Source organism: Myodes glareolus, chromosome 7, assembly GCF_982192425.1.
Source record: "Myodes glareolus chromosome 7, mMyoGla1.1, whole genome shotgun sequence".
Classification (NCBI taxonomy): Eukaryota; Metazoa; Chordata; class Mammalia; order Rodentia; family Cricetidae; genus Myodes; species Myodes glareolus.
Window position 1 is genome coordinate 45,020,124 of NC_142032.1, and position 21,593 is coordinate 45,041,716.

The window sequence follows — 21,593 nt, forward strand, 5'->3', positions numbered from 1 at the left end:
ATAAGAAATAGATCTAGAAAACTTAACATGGATACAACAATTCAATATCCCTTAGCAAATTATTAATAAAAATAATAAAAAATCTAATCAGCATCTTTAGTGTCTTAAATCGATGGTTTCTTTAATAAGGACATCTTTAATAGACATATCAATACATTTTTAAGATGAATGACTTTAAAATACATTGTCAAAACCATTTTTAGAATAATTCTATACTTGAATGCAAAGACATATCCATCTTTTCAGTTTTATCAGATTAGAATTTATTAATTTTCATCTATCAATGTAAAGCACATCTAGTAATAAACTCTTAGGAAACTACCCTGTGGATGGTACTTGTCAAACAGTTTGCTATGATTCAGAAGTTCCCAACACCTTCCTTCTGTAGCTATGGTTGTGGTAAAAGGAACTAGAGAAGAAAGCAAATCAGCAAAGCTCCTTGGCTTCTGGAAGTCACCCGTGCTGTGCAGGAGCAGTGCTCAGCATCTGACCTAGGGCATCAATAAAACAAGGAAGACAGGACTCTTTCAGAGGCGCATAAGTGTCATGTCATTAATCGAATTTGGATCGTAGTCTCCTATTCTTATAAGATGACAAATTAACCATATGGCTACCTCATAGACGACAAAACTAAAATACATTAAACTCTGTGGGGTAAATACACCCACAGGCAAATCTAATATACTGACATTTTAAATACTAATTGAAGCTGATTGATTTACGTATTCTACGTTCTCAACTCTCCAAAATGATGTATTTAATGTTTTATTTTTAAACACAATTAAAAAATAATATATAAATATATACATACTGCAAATGCAATACAGATAACAAATTCATTTAAGCCCATTTATGCACATTAGTAACACACCATGTGGCAGGAAGACTAGGGCTACAAGAAGACCCCTTGGCGATTTATTTTATATTAAGTCCCTAATGGCCTCTTCTTATCTTTGCAAAAATATGCACGAAAGTCCAGACTATGCAGCCATCAAAATGAATGGTTATTTATTTGCTAAACGAGAGCCCTATGTTTAATGTTCCTTACACATAAGGTATCTGGAAAAGTCGCGTTCCTACAGCTCCATACATCATTTATTTTACATACCCTAACTTCTCACAACAGGCAGCGCCAAGATATCTCCGAACAGCATTCTAAGTTGCTACGATTTTTGTTTCCAATTCCATTACTGGCAGATTATATGTTAACATGTTTACTTGCTTCTTTAACAACAAAAACAAATTTATAGGCTATCTTTGTGCCTGACAGAGACATGAATACAAAATGGGAGAAAGTTGGCAAGTTTCAAAAACAGAAAAAAATCAAACAATAAATAGATCGCAAAAGTTGGCAAATAAATCTATTAAATGCGGAGACAAAGCTTCGCATACAGTAAAATTGTCTGAAGAAGAAATTACGAGTAACTGGCAAGTTCTACCAGAATGTTCTTTGGCTCTTAAGGAAAACGAATCTTTTCTCTTGAACCTCAAAACTTTGCATTGTGGGAGTTTGAAGTATTCAAGTTGACAGGGACACACTTTCCTGTCAAATCACCTCATTGCAGGTTCATGCAACCAAAACGTGTCTGTCTGGGGAGCCTTGGGAGGTAGGCAGTAAACAAACCAGTGTTGCTTCTCTTCTCCCTGTGCCGTCTCCACCTAAATTCAGAGTAAGACAAAATCATTTATACCTAAGCTGACACTTGAAAGAGAGGAGACTTAGAGAAAGAAGGAGCCCCCTTTGTCTACAGGTACCAGAACTCTTCGTGAGCCCCCTCTGTCTACAGGGCACATGACAGTCTTCCTGAGCCCCCTTTGTCTATAAGGACACAGCAGTCTGTCTTCCAGCACCTGATTTCACTTCTCCAGTTTCACCAGCCTGTACTCAACCATGGTCTAAAAAACATATTTTGAGAGAAAACGCTACATTTGTGCAATCTATATTGTATAGTACACTGTTGGGATTGGTTCAATTTGCTTATTAATCTCAACCCTTTTCTAGATCTCATTTATAAATCAAGCTATCATGAGCATGCATGCATAGGAAGCACAGCATATATGTGCACTGGGCATCCAGTGTCTTGAAAAGAACATCTTCAGGTAAAAGACATTACTATATATACATAAGAAAACCAAGCAGGATTTGGAGGTGTGGATGTACAGTCATGCTGTAAAGCAAATTCTTGCCATGATCCCACATAACAACTTTTAGTAAACCCCGTGATTTCTCTGGAAACTCTTAGTTAACATAGCTCTCACGATTATTTCACAATAAGAGGTTTAGTGGTCAAAATATCCCACCCCATGTCACCGGTACAGGTGCAGTCATATGTATGCAGCATTATGCTCCGACCCTTTCCAGCGAGCCTCATTGCTAGCTGAGGGGAATATGCCCTTTTCTTTGTATCTTCTTTCCTGGCCCTTTCTGCTCCTCGTCAACAAACTGACTATAGTCTAGGACACTATTGCTATGAAGTAGAAGAATGGGAGTTGAAAAAAGAAAAGTGGGGGCTGGAGAAATGGCTAAGAGTTTAAGAGCACTGGCTGCTCTTCCAAAGTCCTTGAGTTCAAACCCAGCAATCACATGGTGGCTCACAACCATTCAAGATGAGATCTGATGCCCTCTTCCAGCCTTCAGGCATATAGAACACTATATACATAATAAATAAATCTTTTAAAAAAAAAGAAAAAAGAAAGAAAAAAGAGAGGTGGTGGAGCTCTTAATTTATGGAGGATACAAATGCTAGTTTCCTGCTCTTTGTTGGTGCTGTGTATTAGACAGTGGCAATAAATGACCGCCCACTTCCCTGTTACAATCAAACACCTTCCATCTCTTTGTACCTAGGCAGATGCAATGAAATTTCATCCCTTGTAATGTGAAATTTCATCCACAGTAATGGAGATGGTGCCTCCTTCCTCTCTCAGTAGAGATCTGCTCCGTTTCCACTTTAAAGTCAGCCTCTTGGATAAGACCTAAAGAAAATGCATGTTGACTGTCCCTCACACGTGGCCTGGGTCTGGCCAATCATAGATTCCTGTATCTATTCCAACCATTTTCTTAGTCTAAGGGCCTCCTGCAGATGGGAATTCTAGAACTCACTGCAACCCAAATAGTGTATTTTTCACTCTTTAGATTGACATTCCTTCCTTTTTACTTGTATGGTGTTGTGGGATAATCTTTTTGTACACTGTGAAGATGTGTCTCTGCTCAAGGCATCTGATTGGTTTAATAAAGTGCTGAATGTCCAATAGCTAGGCAGAAGAGAATGGGTGGGATTTCTGGGTAGATTTCATTGTCAAAACCTCTGGAGACCACTCTCTTTTCAACAGTATTCTCTAAGATTTTGGGTACTTCTCTCTTCCTGTTAGCCTTACAGTGGTAACCTCTGGAGTATATCTGTCTGTCCGTCAGTTTCTTCACCATGCCTTCACCCCATAACTGACTCACCTCCTTGGCTTTCCTGAAATTATTCTGTCCTGAAATTATCACTTATTTTGAGTAGGACCAAGAAAGTCAACCTTTTAGTTTTCAAGCTCAAATTCAATGACAGCATAAACAAATATGAGCCCCTCCAGTTTCCCATTGGTCCTCAGTCTGGATACATGTCACCTGACCTCTCCAATATCTTCTCTGCCATTTCCTGTCATTACGAACTTTGTAAACCAAAGGAAAGCTTTATGGGTATTTTCAAAGTAGGTCATTAAAACCCTATGTGCTAATGGAGATTTGAGAGCCTGCAAAGAGAACTGCAGTCTCATAGCCCCGGCTACATCTCCAAGGCAAAGACTTACGACATGGATTGGTCAAAAAGCAAGAAGAGCTTGGTTTCATCACCATTCTCTTCCAGTGTGCCAGGCAATAGGAATCTTCCAAGTAGCTCAAGAACTTTTAGTAGGACAGTATTTGTCTGTACAAGAGATACAGACACCAGCAGCTTTCTGAATCTTTGGGTTCCAGATCCATAGATTAAATAGCCTATGTTGAAATGTCTGAGAAAAATAACTGAACATGATCAGACATTTTGCCCATCATAATTCCCTAAACAATGTAGTATAGTAATTACTGACATGATATTTATGAGGTATTATAGGTTACCAGTAATCTAGAGATTTGATGTAGATGGAAAAATGGGTGTGATTCTCTGCAAATTATACCCCACTGTGAGTTGACTTGAGTGTCTGAAGATGTGGATATCCTCAGAGGATCCTGGAGTCATTTCCCCCGTGACAAGGACAGTGCAAATGAAAAACTAGTTCAGAAAGAGTCAAGCCTGTTGGAAGATGCTGATGGATATTTCCCAACCTCTCTCATTCCAAGGTGGACTATCTTTCCTCATTTTCTTCTAAAGTGGCACCAATGACAAGCTTTGGTAAGGAGCACATAGCATAATCATGAGGAACTTGTGACCCCTGACCTCTAACATTCTTGCTTCTAGTACCTGAGATCAGTTCTGGTCTCATAAGAAGAAGCTTGAATGGAAGACCACATGGAGAGAAGAACCATTACCCAGTTTCACTATTGTCTTGTGAGTGAGGACAGCTGGTCCCAGCCATACCCTGTACTCTGATGGCAGTCGTGACTGAATTCAACAGGACCCAAAGAACCTTGCGAGAAGCTAAACTGTTAGCCAGGAGGACTAGGAAACAAAGAAGAGCTCCCTTCACTGCTGCTGTCTCGTAGAGCAGAACTATTGTGTTGTCTCCACAGTCAGCTCATTCACCTAGACAGTTGTCAGAAAACTAGCTTAGACAATCATCACAGAACAGTTGGTTTTTCCTCTGTGACCCAGCACAGAACAAGGAGGAAAGCTGGGCCTTCAGAGTCAAGGTATCCAGTGGATTTACCCTGAAACTTGAGGTCATTCACTTCCTTTCACACCTCAGCCAAGTGCTCAGCAAACAATTCTAATGGCCAGCACCATAAAAAGCTGTCAGAACCTGAAAGCCTCTTCCTGAAGACCAGCTTTTGTAGTGCTAGAAGGTGCTCTTCAAACTGACCACAGGGCAAGCAATCAACAGTCCTACCCAGATGAAGATGTCAATAACCACAGGGACTGCCAACACAGCCAGATATCCCTAAAGGTGCAATAGTGGTGCTGTATCTTAGCAGTAACCAACAACTAATTGGACTTAAGGCCACAGGAAGGAGGGGAAAATGCCTGGTACTAGAAATAGGGCCAACTACCCAGGGCTAGTGAGGCTACACTCTTGGAGGATAACCTTCTACTGCCCCTTTACTGGACCAGCCCAATTTCTAATTGCAGTCAAAATTCTTATGCTTACACCTACAGGTAACTGTGACTCTCATTCAGTCTCGAGGAAGCTTTGCTTCTCTTTACAGCAGACAGAGGCCCTCACAGGAAAACCACAACTGGTCAAAATGCAGAGAACAGTGGATCGTGGGGTGGCCAGCTCCAACAGTTACATCTGCGACATAACATCTGTAATTAGTTCTGGGGAGGCAGGGGCAGGTGGATTCCTAAAGTTTACTGTACAAACAGTTTGAAGCTTCAGTGACATCCACGTTCAGTGAGAGAGCCAGTGTCAAAAATATATGTAAGTGAAATATGGCGGAGACTGGCCGAGGAAGCCACCCAACATTAGCTCCTGGGTTATATACACATATGAATAATTTGGCATTTTTGGTTAAAATAAGCAACAGTTCTGATACTTCTTCAGTTTGCATTTGAAAAATGTTTTCTGATTCACTGCTACTTTGTTAGTGATGAAATCATCTCCTGTATGAAAAGGTTTTCGGCATAGATGGATCCACATGATTGCTTTACATAATTTATTACCACGTTTAGGAAGGGCTTAGCATATGCCAGGACCATTCTAAAATTATTTGCTGCTGTTAACCTAGTCCTCAGCAACCCTCTGAAGAAAGCAGCAATAAGTTCCCATCTTAAGCACAAGACACCGTCTGCTGATGTCTGCCGCCTTCCCCATCCTGCCATTTCTACTCGGAGGAAGCAAGCGGCACTTGTATTTCCTCTGTGACCAAGAAGAGCTGTCATTTGGTTCCAGCATTTGAAAGCCCTGGCTTCTCCAGTATGATTTCATGTCTCACACTGTCACATCTGACACTGGCTACATGAAGGGTCTTCCTAACCTGGGTGGCAGCTAAGGATGTGGACCCTATGGTAGGATCCAGGCTCTCGAGGTCTTGTTTCTGCTGCTCCCAGCTCTCTACATCTCTGTCGTGGTCTCATGGTCTGGTTTTGGTCAGCTTTTGCCCCTTGGCCACCTTCCCAGCTCCTCTGTCACCAATTGATAACTTGTGCTTCCTTCACCCCACCCCACCTTCTCTATCCCGGAAAGTCTGAAATAATGTCTGTTTTCTGGGTTCCATCATATAGTGTGGGAACACTCTGGATCTCCAGGAACACATCAGCCTTTTTGCCCTGGTGGAGAAGGGGAAGAATCGGTCCCGTGTGGTCTTGCTAGACAGCCCGTGGTGTGTGCTCGTTTTTTTCTAGCTGCCTTCTGATTTCCTAATTGCGTGCCTGCTCCTCTTCTTCCTGTCTGTCATTGGGGGCTGTACTGCAAGAATCAGCCCAGCAGCCTGTCCAGAGCTAAATAGAAAGTAGATCCAAGCCTGAGGGTGAGGCCATTTCCCCAGACTTCGAACTCAGTGTTGCACACTGCGCTCGCTCATCCAGCTGTAACAGGTGTACTTTCCTTCACCTACATCAGTGATTCTCAACTTCCGGGTCAAATGACCCTTTCACGGGGGTGGTCGGAAACGTCAGATATCTACGTTGCGATTCCTAACAGTAGCAAATCGCTCTTAGGAAGTAGCAATGAAAGTAATTTCACGGCTGGGGTCACCACGGCATGAGGAGCTGTGTAAAGGGTCACAGTGTCAGGGGGGCGGAGAGCCACCGCTCTAGCTGGGACACTAGAGGACCTTCACTTCCACTCCCAGCCTCCAGTCTCAGTCATACACCAGCTTCTACGCGCCTTTCAGAGTTTGGTTTCAAATTAATCGGGGCACCTTTTCCACCATGTGTTCTTCTCCCAAATCAGACTCTGGGTTTCTCTGGCACTCAGATTTAGTTATTTGCACCACTGAGATCGACCGATCATTTATAAACACAAGAGATCAGAGAGCAGTGCATAACAGGGTCAAACCTGTGCTTCAGGCACACGGAAGCTGCACAAGTAATGCTTCATGAATATATATCTACGTTAATGGGTGGGGCAACGAATGAATGAAGTGCGTGTGTGCATTCCAGCCCAATGACGCACCAGCCAGTTGCTGCGCTGTAAACTGAGAAGGACCACTGGTGCAGACGATGTGGGCCGAGAGCCTCTCTGAGCTCCGTGGGCAGGGAGGCACAAAATGACTGTTTCACTTCCGGTTTGGCATTAAAAAAAAGCGGAAGAGAGAGGAAGTGTGCCCGACATGAGAATCTGTGAGGAGATTAAAACTAGATTTCATGACAGGATCATAAAGAGAACATTAGACTAAAATGTTGCATGGCAAAAGATAGTTAGCCATGGTGCTTAACACCGGAAACCACGTTTAGGAGAGTCTTTCCGAGTCCTCCCAAAACAAACAAACAAACAAAAACTGGCATCGTGGACTTATTTATTTCAAAGCTTGGTTTTGGGGAGTACAATGAGAAAACAAAATGAAAGGCAGACATCCCAGTAAATGTCTGGTAACATTCAAGGCATGTTGGGTCTATTTTATTATACTTGTTTTCTAGGTGTGGGATGCATGGTATGAATACAAGTATTCTTTTTTCCAATATGGAGAAAAGTTATGTTTTATTAATAAAAAGTTTTAAAACAAAGGGTGAGGCAGGGGGAGGTACCTGAGGATGGGTGTTGGCGTTTCAAGAGAGTCCTCAGAATGAAGGGACACTGAGAGCTACTTACAGCAGCAAGCCTGTTTTCCCTTCTCTACCACTAGGCGGCACCACTGGCCCGCGGTATTCTCCTAATGCGGCCAGAGCAGAACCCTTGGCAATCGCTGGATTAAGACCCACACAAGGTCTGCAGGGCAAAAGTAGATTCCTTTGTTTGACCCTCCTTGTTTCTCTGAGTCACCACTCAAAACAGATTTCTTTTTAGCGTGTACCAAAATACAGTCGAGTTACCTAGGGAACCAGCTCTGTATTTGCACAGAGGGCTGAAGGACCTCTACAGCTCAAAGGCTGTGCCATTTGAGTTTTTGATTTGGCTTTGGTTTTTCGAGACAGGACTTCTCTGTATAGTCCTGGCTGTTCTGGAACTCGCTCTGTAGACCAGGCTGGCCTCAAACCCAGAGATCCACCTGCCTCTACCTCCCACGTGCTGGGATTAAAGGCGTGCGCCACCACCAGCCTGCCGTCTTTCGAAGAGATTTCAGATTTCTCTGAAATTTCCTTCAGCTTGGCAACCTGCTTTGTCCACGACGAGTTGAAACATCGTAGTAATTAACCATTAAAACATTGCCTGTGCTTCACTGGAACGCTACAGTCAAACTAATTTAAACCAAGGTCGGGTCTCCAAGTAGGCAAGAGAATTCTGAAGGCAGGTGACAGGGGAGATAAGCTAGAGGTAGGCAACAGCTGCTATTAAAAGTAACTCGGGGCAGCTCAAACTGGTCTGAGCACATTCCTAAAAAGGCAATTAGCCAGATCCTTTCAGAAATTAAGCCATCAAAATGACATTACAGTACACTTAAAAAATGTATTTACAGTGCAAAAAGGCAGCCATTCCGGCATAGTGCCATGGCCTGGGGGGTTCCCTTCTCCGAGGAAATGGGTAGAAGAGAATTAGATCCTCAGCTAAGAAGACACTTCAAATTGTCACCATAGATTTGGGGTGGTGCTACTTCTTAGTCCCCTCAGTGCTAAAACAGAGAATGGATTAACTCACTTGTTTCTGGTTTCTTCGTCGTCTTATGGGATGATTCGGATGACAAAAGTCTCCTATGGCAATGTCTCAGAGAAGGAGCCTGTGGAGGCACAGTAGGTACCAACCCTACTCTGGGGAGGAAAGACCAGAGTGGTCAAGGTGACGCAGAAAACAGCGTACAGCTCACAGGGGTCACGATCCCTCGCTGCCAAAGGCCATCTTTGCGAAAATTTACCCCCAAGAGAGATTTTACCTACAGAGAAGAGAGCAAAATGTGGAGACAGCAGGGCTTCTTCAGCCTGAGTTCCCAGCAGCCTGAGAGGCAGCCACAGCTGTGGTGTTTGGCTTCAATAAGGAAAGGTCACAGGGCAATTATCAATGCTACCCGGTACCTTAAACATAACCAGACTCTTAATCCAAATTAAACCCATTCACGGTCAACAAGAAAATGCCTTTGGCCAAAGTGAGCTGAGCTAGCTAAGTAAACCATGGTTGTAAATTAAGTTCGTATCTTTTCTTTGATTATTTAAAAAATTCTATTTATTGGTTTACTTCAAAAGAAAGGAAAAAAGGGAAGGAGGGAAGGAGTGAGGGAGGGAGGGAGGGAAGAAGGGAGGGAGGGAAGAAGGGAGGAAGGAAGGAAGGAAGGAAGCAACGGAGGGAGGGAGGGAGGAATGAACGTACAAATCAGCCCTCCAGCTCTAGTATCTTATGAAGGGATGTATTTTTCTACATGTATGGCAAGCACCCCCTTAAAGATCTTGTGGTCTTATTCTTGCACCCACCAACACATAGGTTATATGTTAACATTCTCTATGGGCACAGGGTAGATGAAGAAACAGAACATTTATAGAAAGTTTGGGACTGAATGGCACAGCACTGGGTACCAGAAGCAAGTTTGCAGACTTGGGTAGATTGCATTCCAAGCTGGTCACCTCCATTTCCTGCCCACTGTGTCACATGTTCCCACCCCCTCACATCAGGGACCAGAGCCCCAAGAGTGTGCTGGCATACATTGCAAGGGTGCAAGGGATGTCTGTCAGATTTCAGAAAATATGCAAACCCATTATTTGCAAATTAGAAACAGCCATTACGAAAATTATCTGATTTAACCTAATCATCTCCTAAAGCTTTTACTTCTTAAACTACTATATTAAGAATGAAGTTTCAATATCAATCTTGGAGAGATGCAAATATTAAGATCAGAGCAAGCAAAAATGATAGCTAAAAAAATGTAAGAAGGGATTTGGTGCCATTTAGGGAAATCCATTTACACAAGAGAGCTAGATCAATGTATTTTATGAATCATGAAGGTCCATTTGAAATTGACTAATAGGTAAAGTAAAGAGAAGTCATCAGTGATGATTCGTTACCCTCAAGTTGAGTGTAGTTGGAGAAACAAAATAAAAATCCCATCCCAATGAATGTTTGAGGAAGCACATTCTTACAGACTTTTAGCTACACTGCAGCTTGAATCAAGGTCCGTGGCCGAAGGCTTGGTTTCCAACCTGAGACACTGCTGGGAGATGACGGACATTGGCCACATGGAAGAGATTTAGGCATCGAAGGGCGAGGCCTCGAAGCTGATATTGAACCTCTTGCTTTTCTCTTTGCTTCTTGGCCTCCCTGAGGTGAGCAGCTTCCTCTGCCACATGTCCTGCCGAGACGTACTGTATCACCACAAACTCAAAGCCACCATGCACTGAAACCCTGGGTACCAGGAGCCAAAACAAACCTTTCTTCCCTGTCAGTTGATTCGTCTAAGGTATTTCACTATAGTGACAGAAAGGGGACCAATACACTGTTGATGGCACATATTTGGCCATTATTAGAAGGTGCCTGCATACAGTTTGCAAAGATCTTAAAATGTCACCATCTTCAGCTGCCTAAGGTATTCTTTAACTAGAGCATGCTGATCCTGCTCCAGTAATTCCCACCATCAGGAACGGCTCGTCCCACAGCAGGAATGAAAGCCCACATTTCCAGGTCCAGTTTCCATCTCTTCATTCTGCCACGGTGCTCAAGAAGCTAGGAATCATTAGCTTGAAATTGGTTTTAACTTGCGATTTACACTCTGTGTGCCTCATGCAGACTGATTCTTGAAATCCCTCCGTGTCAGTCATCCGGCCATTTTGTCACTTGCATCAAACCCCTTGGAATTCTTCAGCATGAGAGGCTGTGACCTTCAAACGCCTCCGCCACGCGGTGTTTTGTTGTTTAGTGTTGCTACCAATGCTCAGGAGTCATTCTGTTTTGTTTAGATAAAAAAGAAAACCCCCTCCGTTGAATATGCTGGCTGCGCAGGCTGTTCTCCACTTCATACACGGATTTGGAAGCCCAGCAAGGCAGCAAAGGCGTGGAATCAGGTGCGAGTCTGAGTTCCATACTTGGACTGAGAAACACAAGGCTCTAGTAACTGCTCTGCCCGGGAAGGGAGCTCTCCAACCTGCCGCGCTGCCTGCAGGGGGCGCTCTGTGCTCCAGCTTCCCAGTTTTCACCAGCTGTCACCTAAACTGGGATGGACTTTTGCTGACACAGGGCCTTTCTGATCTGACAGGATTCCTAAAACCTTCCTCGCTTGGCCCTTGAGATTCCGTCCTCTTCGTGGAATAGGGTGAGAAAGGTCCTTCCAGGCAGAGCGGGGAGCCGGATGTTGAAAACAGTTTCCGAATCCCCTCCAGTCACCCAGCCGAAGCACCAGATGGGATTGCTGCGTCAGACTTGTCGGCTGTGGATGCTGGAGCCACTTCCATCAGAGTAGGGACCTATCACAGCACCCTTACCTTTTGGGGTTTCAGGAGGGTGGAATTAACGCATGAGTGCTCTCACTGCAGTGCCTGATGGACACTGACCATGCATCACCACATGCCATCTTTCACAGTGACAAGGACAAGCTGACAGACCCGGAAGGAAACGGAAACCCTCGTCATTTAGAACCCAGACGTGCTGGGGATATGGCTTAGCAGGAGAGCATATGCCTGCCATATGTGAGGCCCTGGATTTGATCCCTAGGAACAGACCACTCAAAATAGTAACTCCTACAAATGACAACACGATAGGCGTCAAGTTTCGAACCTGGGACAAACAGTTGAGGCACCTTATTTAATATATCAAAGCAGACCTGGCCACTAGATTCTCCCAGCATCCTTCAGTCCCTACCTGTTAGAGCGTGTGACTGCCGCACTCTGCCCTCCACCCTGAACCCTCCAGCCCAGGGGCTGAACTGGCCTTCCCCCAAGGCTCTTTCTTCCCTATATAATCCAGACATTTTGGTTACCAGTCCCTTCCCATTTGGACCTTTGGCCTCCTGGGGGCTGCACCTGGTTCCTCTCTCTCCTTCCTCTCTTTTCCTTCCTGTCTCCCCACATGGCCCAGCTCAGCCTGGTCATGTCCACTCTCAACTCCCTCTCCCATATATCTTCAATACACTTTCTCCTCCACCATGCCTAGGAGAAGTTCCATCCTTTCCTTTTTATTTCTTCTCCTCATTCAGTAGGACCTGGAAAGGTTTGTCCAGATATTTCCATTGGTTGGGTAAAAAGGCTTTGAAAAGCCGTTTACTTAAAAAAAAATACTTCAGTATTTATTAAAATTTTGAAAAATATGCTAGTCAAAAATATTTCCTTAGAAGAAACTGCATTTTATGACACAATAAAGCAGGTCTTCCATCTTGACTTTAAAAAATTCTATATCCATACTCAAACAAGGAGAAATCATCATTGGTGCCTCAAGAGGTATAGATTGCAGACTGGCTCCCTCAGTCTTAAATCACTGACTATGATGGCATTACATTCACAGGCCTGGGTAAATACTCCCTTCTGTAGGGAAAAGTGGAGTAGCACTCATGGTGGGCGGGCGGCGTGGAGTTCCTTCTGCTCTGTGCCTCGCTCGGTGCTAAGGGAAAGTGCTGGTGGTTTTCCCCTCTGCTGTGTTCCAGTGATCGCTGAACGGGACAGGATGAGTCAGTGCACTGAGCCGCTCCACCAGAATGCAGCCCTGGAGCCCTCTCTCCTGGGTTTCAAACAGCAGAGCCCTGTCAGGATGACTCCCCCAGCTCCCAGCTCTGCAGAAGAAAGACCCAGAACGACCCAGAACACTAGCTCTAAATGTGGATTAATGTTTAAGAGCTGTGATCGCAGGTGCTTCTCACTCGCAGTAAACTGACCTGCATGTGGCAGCACAGGTCCCTATTCACACAGACAAACCCATTGTCAGTTTTCTTATCTTGAGCTTGCTCGGAGATCTCATCACAGCGTATGTCCCCCTGCAAGCTTTCTGTCAAATCCTAGCTGGAGACACTTAGAATGTGGCTTGATTGGGAAACAGGACTGTGATAGCTAGAAGTTAAATGAGGTCATCAGGTAGGGTCTGATCCACTGTGACTTGTCTTTAAAGCTGGGGCAGGGAGAGTCAGGCCACAGAGCCACATACCAAGGGCAGATGACATAAAGATAAAGCCAGGGATCTAGATGGTGCTTCTACAAGTCAAGGAATGCCGTTCATTCTCACAGCCCTCAGCAGGCACTAACCCCGCAAGCATCTCTGTCTGAGGCCTGGAGCTTCCAGAACCATAAGATAATCGATCTTCTTTGAGTCCTGCAGTCTGCGGACCTTACAGCATCTTCATATCAGCCCTGGCAACTAGTTACAGTTCGTGTCTATCTGTGTGTGAATAAATCCTGCCACTACTGATAAAAAGCAATTACCATTGCTTGACCTTTGTCCTCATAAAGTAAAGACACCAATGTGCTGTAATCTTCAGGGACACGCTTAAGGAACTGTTGACAAAGGAACCATTGCTGTTCTTCTAGCCTACCATGTCCCACTTCAGCACCTTCTCATTAGGATGGGAAGATATACACCTGAATACACTGCTTTACCAGGGTGCAAATGAGGCCCAACAACCGGAATCATTAATGATTCTGCTAGCAAATGAACTAAGGTCATTTTGGTTCTAATTCACCACAAGCTTTAAGGTTCATACGTTTTCTTCTGACAGACAAGTCAGTAACCAACGAAGAGGTCCAAAGGAAGAGTTCAACAATCGTCAGTCAATGATCTGGATGCCACTACTTGAGGCACCTTCCTTGCAAGGTGCATGCAGCAATCAGACTCAGCTGCCTGGAGGAAATGCGGAAAGGGACTGATAGCCTTGGCTTCCAGCAGCCCTGTCTGTGAAGAAGGCCCTGTTGCTGCTGCCACCATTCAACTTCAGGTAGGGTTTCACTTGTCACACCTTACAACCGCCTTCAGTTATAACCGGTGTGTAGGGCAAAGCTCTAACACTGTGCTTCTATAATAATTTGATTTTTCTGGCAGCTCTTTCCACAACGAATTTTAGCATATTTTAGGTTACAGTTATCACTTGTGAGAAATCTACATCAAAAACGACAAAGGGGATCTGTAAGCTTTTTCCTTATCATGTAGAACACCCAAATCCCTCTGTCAACATCAGTGGTTTCTACCTCCCATGCCTATGGTCACGTAGAACACCTGAATCCCTCCGTCAACATCAGTGGTTTCTACCTCCCATGCCTGTGGTCATGTAGAACACCTGAATCCCTCTGCCAACATCAGTGGTTTCTACCTCCTATGCTGTGGCTCCCTCTGTGCTTTACAAGGAAAAAAGCTTCTTGGATTTCTGAATATTTACACCCAAGGAAATTAATTGGCAAACCAAGGCCATGTCAAACACAGTGGTGGAATTATAGCAACGCAAGGGCCATCAGACATGTGGAGTGCCTTTCCCTTTTTCTTGACCTGTTTCAGAGCCTCCCATTGCCCTCTTCTGATTTAACAGCTGGCTAGTTTGAAAAACTACTAACTCAATATTTAGGCTGCTGAACACGTGGTGATGGCCATGAATATGAACATGTGGACCATTTTAAAAATTCCATCTGATGTTAGCTTTCAGTCATAATTGAAAGAAACTGACTCAAAGAGGGCAAAAAACATGAATTCAAGGTCATCGTGAGCCTCTATATGTGTATAAATAAAAAGGAATAAGGAAGGGAGGATGGTGGAAGAAAAGGAAGGATGGAGGGTAGGAGGAAAGGAAGGAAGAGAAGGAAAGGAGGGAGGGAGGAAACCCAAGAACTGGGCAGTGGCAGAGAATTTAACTAGGAAGCCTAACACCCTGGGTCCAAACCTCAGCTGTGTAAAAGTACATAAATTCAGAAACAAGTAACAATCAGATATCAAACAAATTGCAAATAAATATTTGCTTTTACTAAACACCTACCCCACAACTTTGTCCAAAAGTTGAAGACATGTCAAAATAGCACCCCCAACTATCTAAAAATACCATCTAATTATAAGTAAATATACTAAACCAGTTCACACTTAATGGAATTCACAGTACACACTTAAGTCCTCAGTTGGTCGGTGGTTATACAGACGGCATTACACAAGAGCTCAGAGGCGGTCGTAAGGAACAGAGAGTTTCTGGGGGCCCAGTGTGACCTGCCTAGAAGAACAAGCCGGATCTAGACAGTCATAGGGACAGTGAAGAGCCTCTTGGAGACAGACCCAGATGGAGAGGGGACACTGAGCAACTCTGCTAAAATCGTAATGTTTGGGCATTTCTGGTCTCTGTTTATAAAGTGAGGAGGGTGAGAATCAGAAAGGAATGCCGAACCCCAATTATCTCCACTTCCAAAATGAGGTTAGGAAAACAGCATTGTGTTACAGGCTGCCTTCGCTGGGCGGGGGGGGGGGGGGGGAGAGAAATTCCACCTTTAACCCTGTGTGGCGTTTAAACTGACATACTGGGTTAGTAGGCATCTTCTCTTCCAGGGAAGCTATGGCATATTAGGAAGGAGTCCTTGCTGTTTCTCAGCTCTCTTTAACGCCATCACTCTGATGTAAATACAGACATGGTGTTAATAACATCCCAGCTCACTTTCAGCTGGTGAGTTTCATATGTACCTGTTGATATACACAAATACCCTGTCCCCTCCCAGAAAATCACACAGGAATTCCGGAATTATACTTAACTGCCTGATTAATTACTGGACCACCATGGAAATTACTGTCAAGATTATACAACCATTCCATCTCTGAGTCTGTTTGATAAACGTTTATAGTTTAATGTATTTGACAAAGCCATTTATATACTGCTATAAAACAAATGGAGGTACATCGAAGCTACAGTAAGTCTATGATATTCACAGCCTTAAAATAACTCACTAACTACAGACAGTTCCCTGAGCAATTACAAGACGTTCTATGTTAATTTAGAAAGGAATTCCAAACAAGCCATTTAAAACCTAATAAGATGCCATTAAATGAAGGGGGACAGGGGAGGGGGAAGCTAAAGAAAACCCTAAGGCTTGAACCAGTAGAAATGATTCTCAGAGCTACTGACCCTTGCAAGATCCATGTTTTACTTGGGTTTCTAGACGCGAAGCAGATTTCTAATTGAAGGTGATTATCTAGTTACTACATCCCAAATTGCACACATCTCTTGTATTGGTTTACACCCACAACTAATTAGATGGAGCATTTATCAATCTGAAAGTCCATGGAAACTGTTGAATTGATCTACCAGCCACACACTGCAAAGGAGTGCTGTCAGCTCGGAGGTGCTACGTGCTGGTCCTGAAGACAGCCAGCCCTTGTAGCTCATGTACATCTAGGAGCTGAACTGTGGGGCTGATCCACTGGGGGTGGATTCACAGTGATGTCACAGAACAAAGGTCCTGGTTTGTTCTCGGGTTTTCTGAAGTGTGTACATGAATATGTATGCTAGCCAGTCCCCAGAAATAGACACACTGAGACAGGCACCACCATCACAAGGAAGACACAAATAGCAACATACCATTCCAAAGACACATTCCTATCTGGCAAATTTTATCTCCACACACTTCTGAACTCCACGTTTCCAATCAAAGATGGGTGGGTAGTCTGACTGAGGAAATGCAACAGCAAAAACAAACAAACAAACAAATAAATAAATAAATAAAAATACAGACTTCCACCAAGGCAAAGATGCACCTCGATAAAAGATAGCTCCCATTAGTTGGGTTAATTAAGATTAACACATGAGTCGTTGGGAACCCCCCAAAGTAGACAAGAGGTAATTTACCAAGGAAAGACAAAGACAAGGGTGGCATTCATTCAAAGTCATTCATTAACCGCACGGGAGGGCTGAGGCCCCTTCCTAATATTGCAGTTGTCACAGCCGATTACCAAAATGGCATGTGACCAAACAGCTCACAAAGGGCAAACCACAACTTGTTTGCACAAAGAAAATATGTAAGTGCACCTAGTCACGTCTGTTACCATCGCTACTAAACACTGACACGCGTGAAGGGTTTTTACTGGTGTACATAGGGCTTCCAAAGCAACGATAACCTCCCAGCCAGTCAGACCCTCAGAGTAAACCCTCCCCTGACTCACAGGGGAGAACAGACTCACACAGCACGAGGCTGTACTCTGGGTGTTCAGATAGCAATTGTGCGAAATCTCTTTTGGCTGGAAAAGTCCCCTGCCCTTACCTCCAGGGTCACGGTCACAGTGCTGACAGCCACTTTTATTTCACCATCTGACAGCTCCTTTAGATCTTTCAGAATTGTTTGTTCAATACTTAAACCTGTGGACAGCAAGAGATTGAAAGAAAAAAAAAACAATTTATACTTGGGATTTGTTTAAAAATACATGTTGGGGGTTATTTAAAGAGTTTATTCTACTAAACTCAATGCTTTATAGTATTACTTTTATCTGTAATAAACACACACTAAGTCAGAAATAACGTTCGTGGCAGCATCTACGTCAAGTAAGATGCAGGCAGGAAATAGAATTTACCCCTCACGATGCCAAAGTTGGTTCTTAATGGCAGGACACTTACAGAGGGGTGGTGGGATAAAGGGAGAAATAAAAGACGAAGTAGCCAGGGACTAACCAGGAACAGAGGCAAGGGAGCTAGGACTAGAGAAAAGAATCTGTCAGGGTCTGATGTCACAGCAAGAGTGCATTAGGAAAGGCATGCACAGCCTTAGTTTCCTTCCTCTGCCCTCACTATTCTTCCCATTGGCCAAACAGAAGTCAGAGATGGAAGAGCCTGAAACAGGACACACTGGGGTGTCAGCCTTCAGAGGCCCAGACCAGGTTGAGTGGAGAAGGAATGGGCGGGCAGTCTTACCATATAAAATAGCCAAGTAGTAGCCTCAAAGGTTCCAATTTAGGTGGTCCTCTATAATTTTATAATTGTCAGTATAATTTTATGTAACTTTATATATGTAGCTCATAAAGCTATCATAATTGAGCAAGGCGTACCGTTGAACATGTCAAATTCCGGCACTTGGGAAGCACAGGCAGGCAGATCTCTAGGGGTTCAAGGCCAGTCTGGAGAGTGCTCCAGGCAAGCAAGTCAGGTTGCATAGGGCCACCCTGTCTTAATTGACTTGTCCACCCCTGTAATAACCTCTGGCAGTAAGTGTTACTGAAGCCCTTCCTTGATGGCAGGAACAATCTGAAATGGCAATGCTGTTGAGAACTATAGTTGGCTCACTGGAGGATTTCCGTGAAATCTATCACAGGCAAACAAGAACGGGTATGTCTTAATGTTTAACTGGCTTTCTCTATGGAAAGATTCACTATAGAGCCCTGGAAAGCACAGGCATCCTTTCTGGATGCTTAGGAAGACAGTTCAATGCTCACCCTGCCAGTATAAAGCACACTGCCGATCACAGCAGCATGGGGAAACATTCTCATTTGACTCAGAGTGAACTGTGACTCATTTTGATTTCTAGAGTACACCGTTGCAAGAGCAGTTTGGGTAACTCGGGATGAATGAAGCCATGCACCACTGTGCAGCTGTGCATAGACACGTACCCACACTCCTGCACAGGAACTCGTCGATGTGGCAGGTGCTGGCAAGGCCCCGCCAACTTCCCTAACCTCTTTTTAATCTCATTTTGGCCAGCATCATATCCACTGGCCAGCTGAGATCTTCGCTGGCCACTAGAGCCGACTTTGGAGGGTTCACTCTCCACTGGGCTAGGGAGCCCTTACTATTTCAGTGATCTGCCAATTTAACAACTGAACCTACTTAACAACTGAACCGCAGTCTGTGTCTGCGGTATTGAAACATCGACCACGACTAACTCCACATCGTTAACCCAATATTAGCCAACTCACAAAATTCCAAAAAGTTAACCACCAGGCCTTAGGTTCAAGATGGTCTGTGCCCATCCACCTCTGCACTCTACAGGAGATCACCCTAAGGTTCGGATCTAACTTTCCCCCAGAGTTCCCTTGTGAACTCTGGTCTCCTACAGGGCTTACTTGCTGGCTAAAGCACTTGAGAGACTCCTCAGATAAACTGCTTTACCCCAAGGGACCTCCAAAGTAGGAGAGGAAACTTGGTACTTTAGTATTTTCCCCTTAAAGGTGGGCCTTCTGGGTTTCGTTAGCTTCTGCCCAGCTCACTTGCCACAGCTATGTGTATTGGATGATGGGAGAGCAAAGAAGCCTGTCTGGGGTTCGGTGTTCTCATCTGGAAAGTGGGGTATCATGAGGCTTCAGGAAGATCATCCTTGCAAAGTGAGACCATCAGAACCTTGTGGAGATTCAGCTCTCGCTGAAACACAGCTGTTTATTATTAACAACAGTTGATCCGGATAATCTGATAATCCGCTGTCCCACGAAAGCCGAGATTTAAAGCACTATTTCATTGGCTTAGCCGCCTTCTCTCCCTTTCTTCTAAATGAAATCAGAATTATAAAAGCCAATTGTGTTTGGCATTGCTCCAGCGATGTTCTCAAAACAGAATTTATTCAACAGATACAGACAGTATATGCATTAGCCCTTGGATTAGCTAAATACCCGGGCAGAAACCTGAGCAAGGGGCTCCAACATAAGACGCCCACTCCCAGACCAACAGCACAAACCCAGCAAACCTTCCACAGGCACAGAGAAAGAGGGAGGGAAGTGCAAGCATGCTCAGATTGACCTCCTGGTAATACTCCTGGGGCGAGCCACCCCTCCTGGAAGCCACGGGAGCTAGGACAGTCACTCACCCTGAGCACTGAGCTGGGTCTCCTGCAGCACGCTGATAATGTCATCTCTGGGAGGCAGGTTGGGAAACTGTTCTTCCAGGATGGAGAGAATGTCCTCCTGCTTCTCTGGGAGCTCAGGGTCCATGGTCATCCACTTGAACAGGATGCTGCCTGGAAAACACAGGTACAAATGCTCTTGAGTTCTCTCTCCATCAGCCAAGACAGGAGCAGTGAAATTCAAGTCCTCATGCGGTGGCACTGACCTCAGTGGCCAGACTGCTCCCTACTCTCCAGGGCACAGCACAGAAAAGGAGACAGCCTTGGTTTTAAATGATTTCAAAACAGAAATTAAAGACAAACTATTTCTGTTTGTCAATTTCTATTTTGTCAATTCTATCCCCTTTAAGGGGACATAGAATATTATTCCAAATTTCCATGCTACTGATTTTACATATTAATTTACTTCTTTTCATAACTGAATGATTGTACAACTCCACAGTGCACAGCTACACAGTCTGACGGCCTGGCTAATCTGAAGGCTGTTTCTAGACTTTCAGGTACCATACATAGCTCTGAAGTAATTTACAGTTATCGAAGTATACAGTCTCACAGGCTGGCTCTAAACTTCAGGCTGAGGTTGCTAATTTGCCACTCTGGTTTTAGTGGGGAATGTTAAAAATTTAGGTCAAAGAGCTAGAGGCAGGTAATAAAAAACCTGTCTTCCTGTCTGTATTCACGCTCTCAGAACAATGGGGGGGGTCTTCACAGAGGTTTAAATAGGAGAAGTATCACTCTCATTTACATTGCATATTTTTATAAACCAGAATTTGTATTCTGGCTACCATGTGAAGGACAAAAGAGGAAAGGAAAGCCAGGGAGTGTGGCTAGTTTTATTTTCTTTTGTGTGTTTACAACATCTTACCATAAAGAAAATGGGACAGATTTAGTAGAAACAACCACGTAAAAGTAGAGGGTGACCAAAGAGATTCTGAGTAGATTTTGGGCCTAAAATCTAAAAGACAAAAATGATTTCCTATTTGTTTTTAAGGCAAACACAAATCCAAATTTTACAAAAGATGTTCACCAGCTCCTGGATCTGGTAGATCAGCCGAACAAGAACCAAGTTCTGTGCACAGAAACAACCCTGTATGTTTGTATGTGACTGTATCAGAGAGCCCCTGGCAGCATCTTAGGAACAAGGATGGGGTAAGCGCAGAGCAGAGATCCAGTGTTCCGGCTGCTTCCCCGTCCAAGAAATTGCTAATTCAGAAGTTGCAGCCACTGGACAGAGAAGCCTATGAGCCCAAAAGTCTCATAAGGCCTTGCAGAAAGCCTCAGAGAGAAGGAATTTTAGTCATCTGGGTTTTGAGATGGGAGGCCTGAAGAGTTACCAATCTAACTAGCCGCTTGATATTGTAAACAGAGTTTGTGGGAACATAGCCATCCCCGTTAATTTATGTATTATTTATAGATTATATATATGAGGGCAGACTTAAGTGTTTCAACAGAGCCTGAAATATCTGCTTGCTGGCCCTCTTTGGGAAAGATTTGTCATCTGCTGCCAAGGAGAAGGATAAAACAAAAACAGAACATTTTCCGTGTGCTGCAAACCCTGCTTAGAGTCAGCTTAAACAGACCAGACCGATCTGGTCTCTGCCACTCTTCCAGCTTCTCGGAGGCGTGAAAGGAAATCCACCCCAGAGAAAGAGGACTCCCCATTCCCTCACCGACTGGATGCTGTCT

At 44.1% G+C, this 21,593-nt stretch overlaps 1 protein-coding gene across 9 annotated transcripts in view; it reads right to left on the reverse strand.

The window, feature by feature from the left end:
• The window catches only part of Prune2 (prune homolog 2 with BCH domain), a 253,120-nt gene that overhangs the window by 173,329 nt on the left and 58,198 nt on the right, over window positions 1–21,593 (reverse strand). For all 9 annotated transcript variants that reach the window (XM_087908047.1, XM_087908050.1, XM_087908054.1 and 6 more), the window contains exons 5-6: window positions 19,872–20,021; window positions 17,349–17,443 (exon numbers count right to left, since the gene is read on the reverse strand). In XM_087908047.1, coding sequence (XP_087764173.1) covers window positions 17,349–17,443; window positions 19,872–20,021 — 245 coding nt within the window. The remainder of the gene's footprint in view (window positions 1–17,348; window positions 17,444–19,871; window positions 20,022–21,593) is intronic.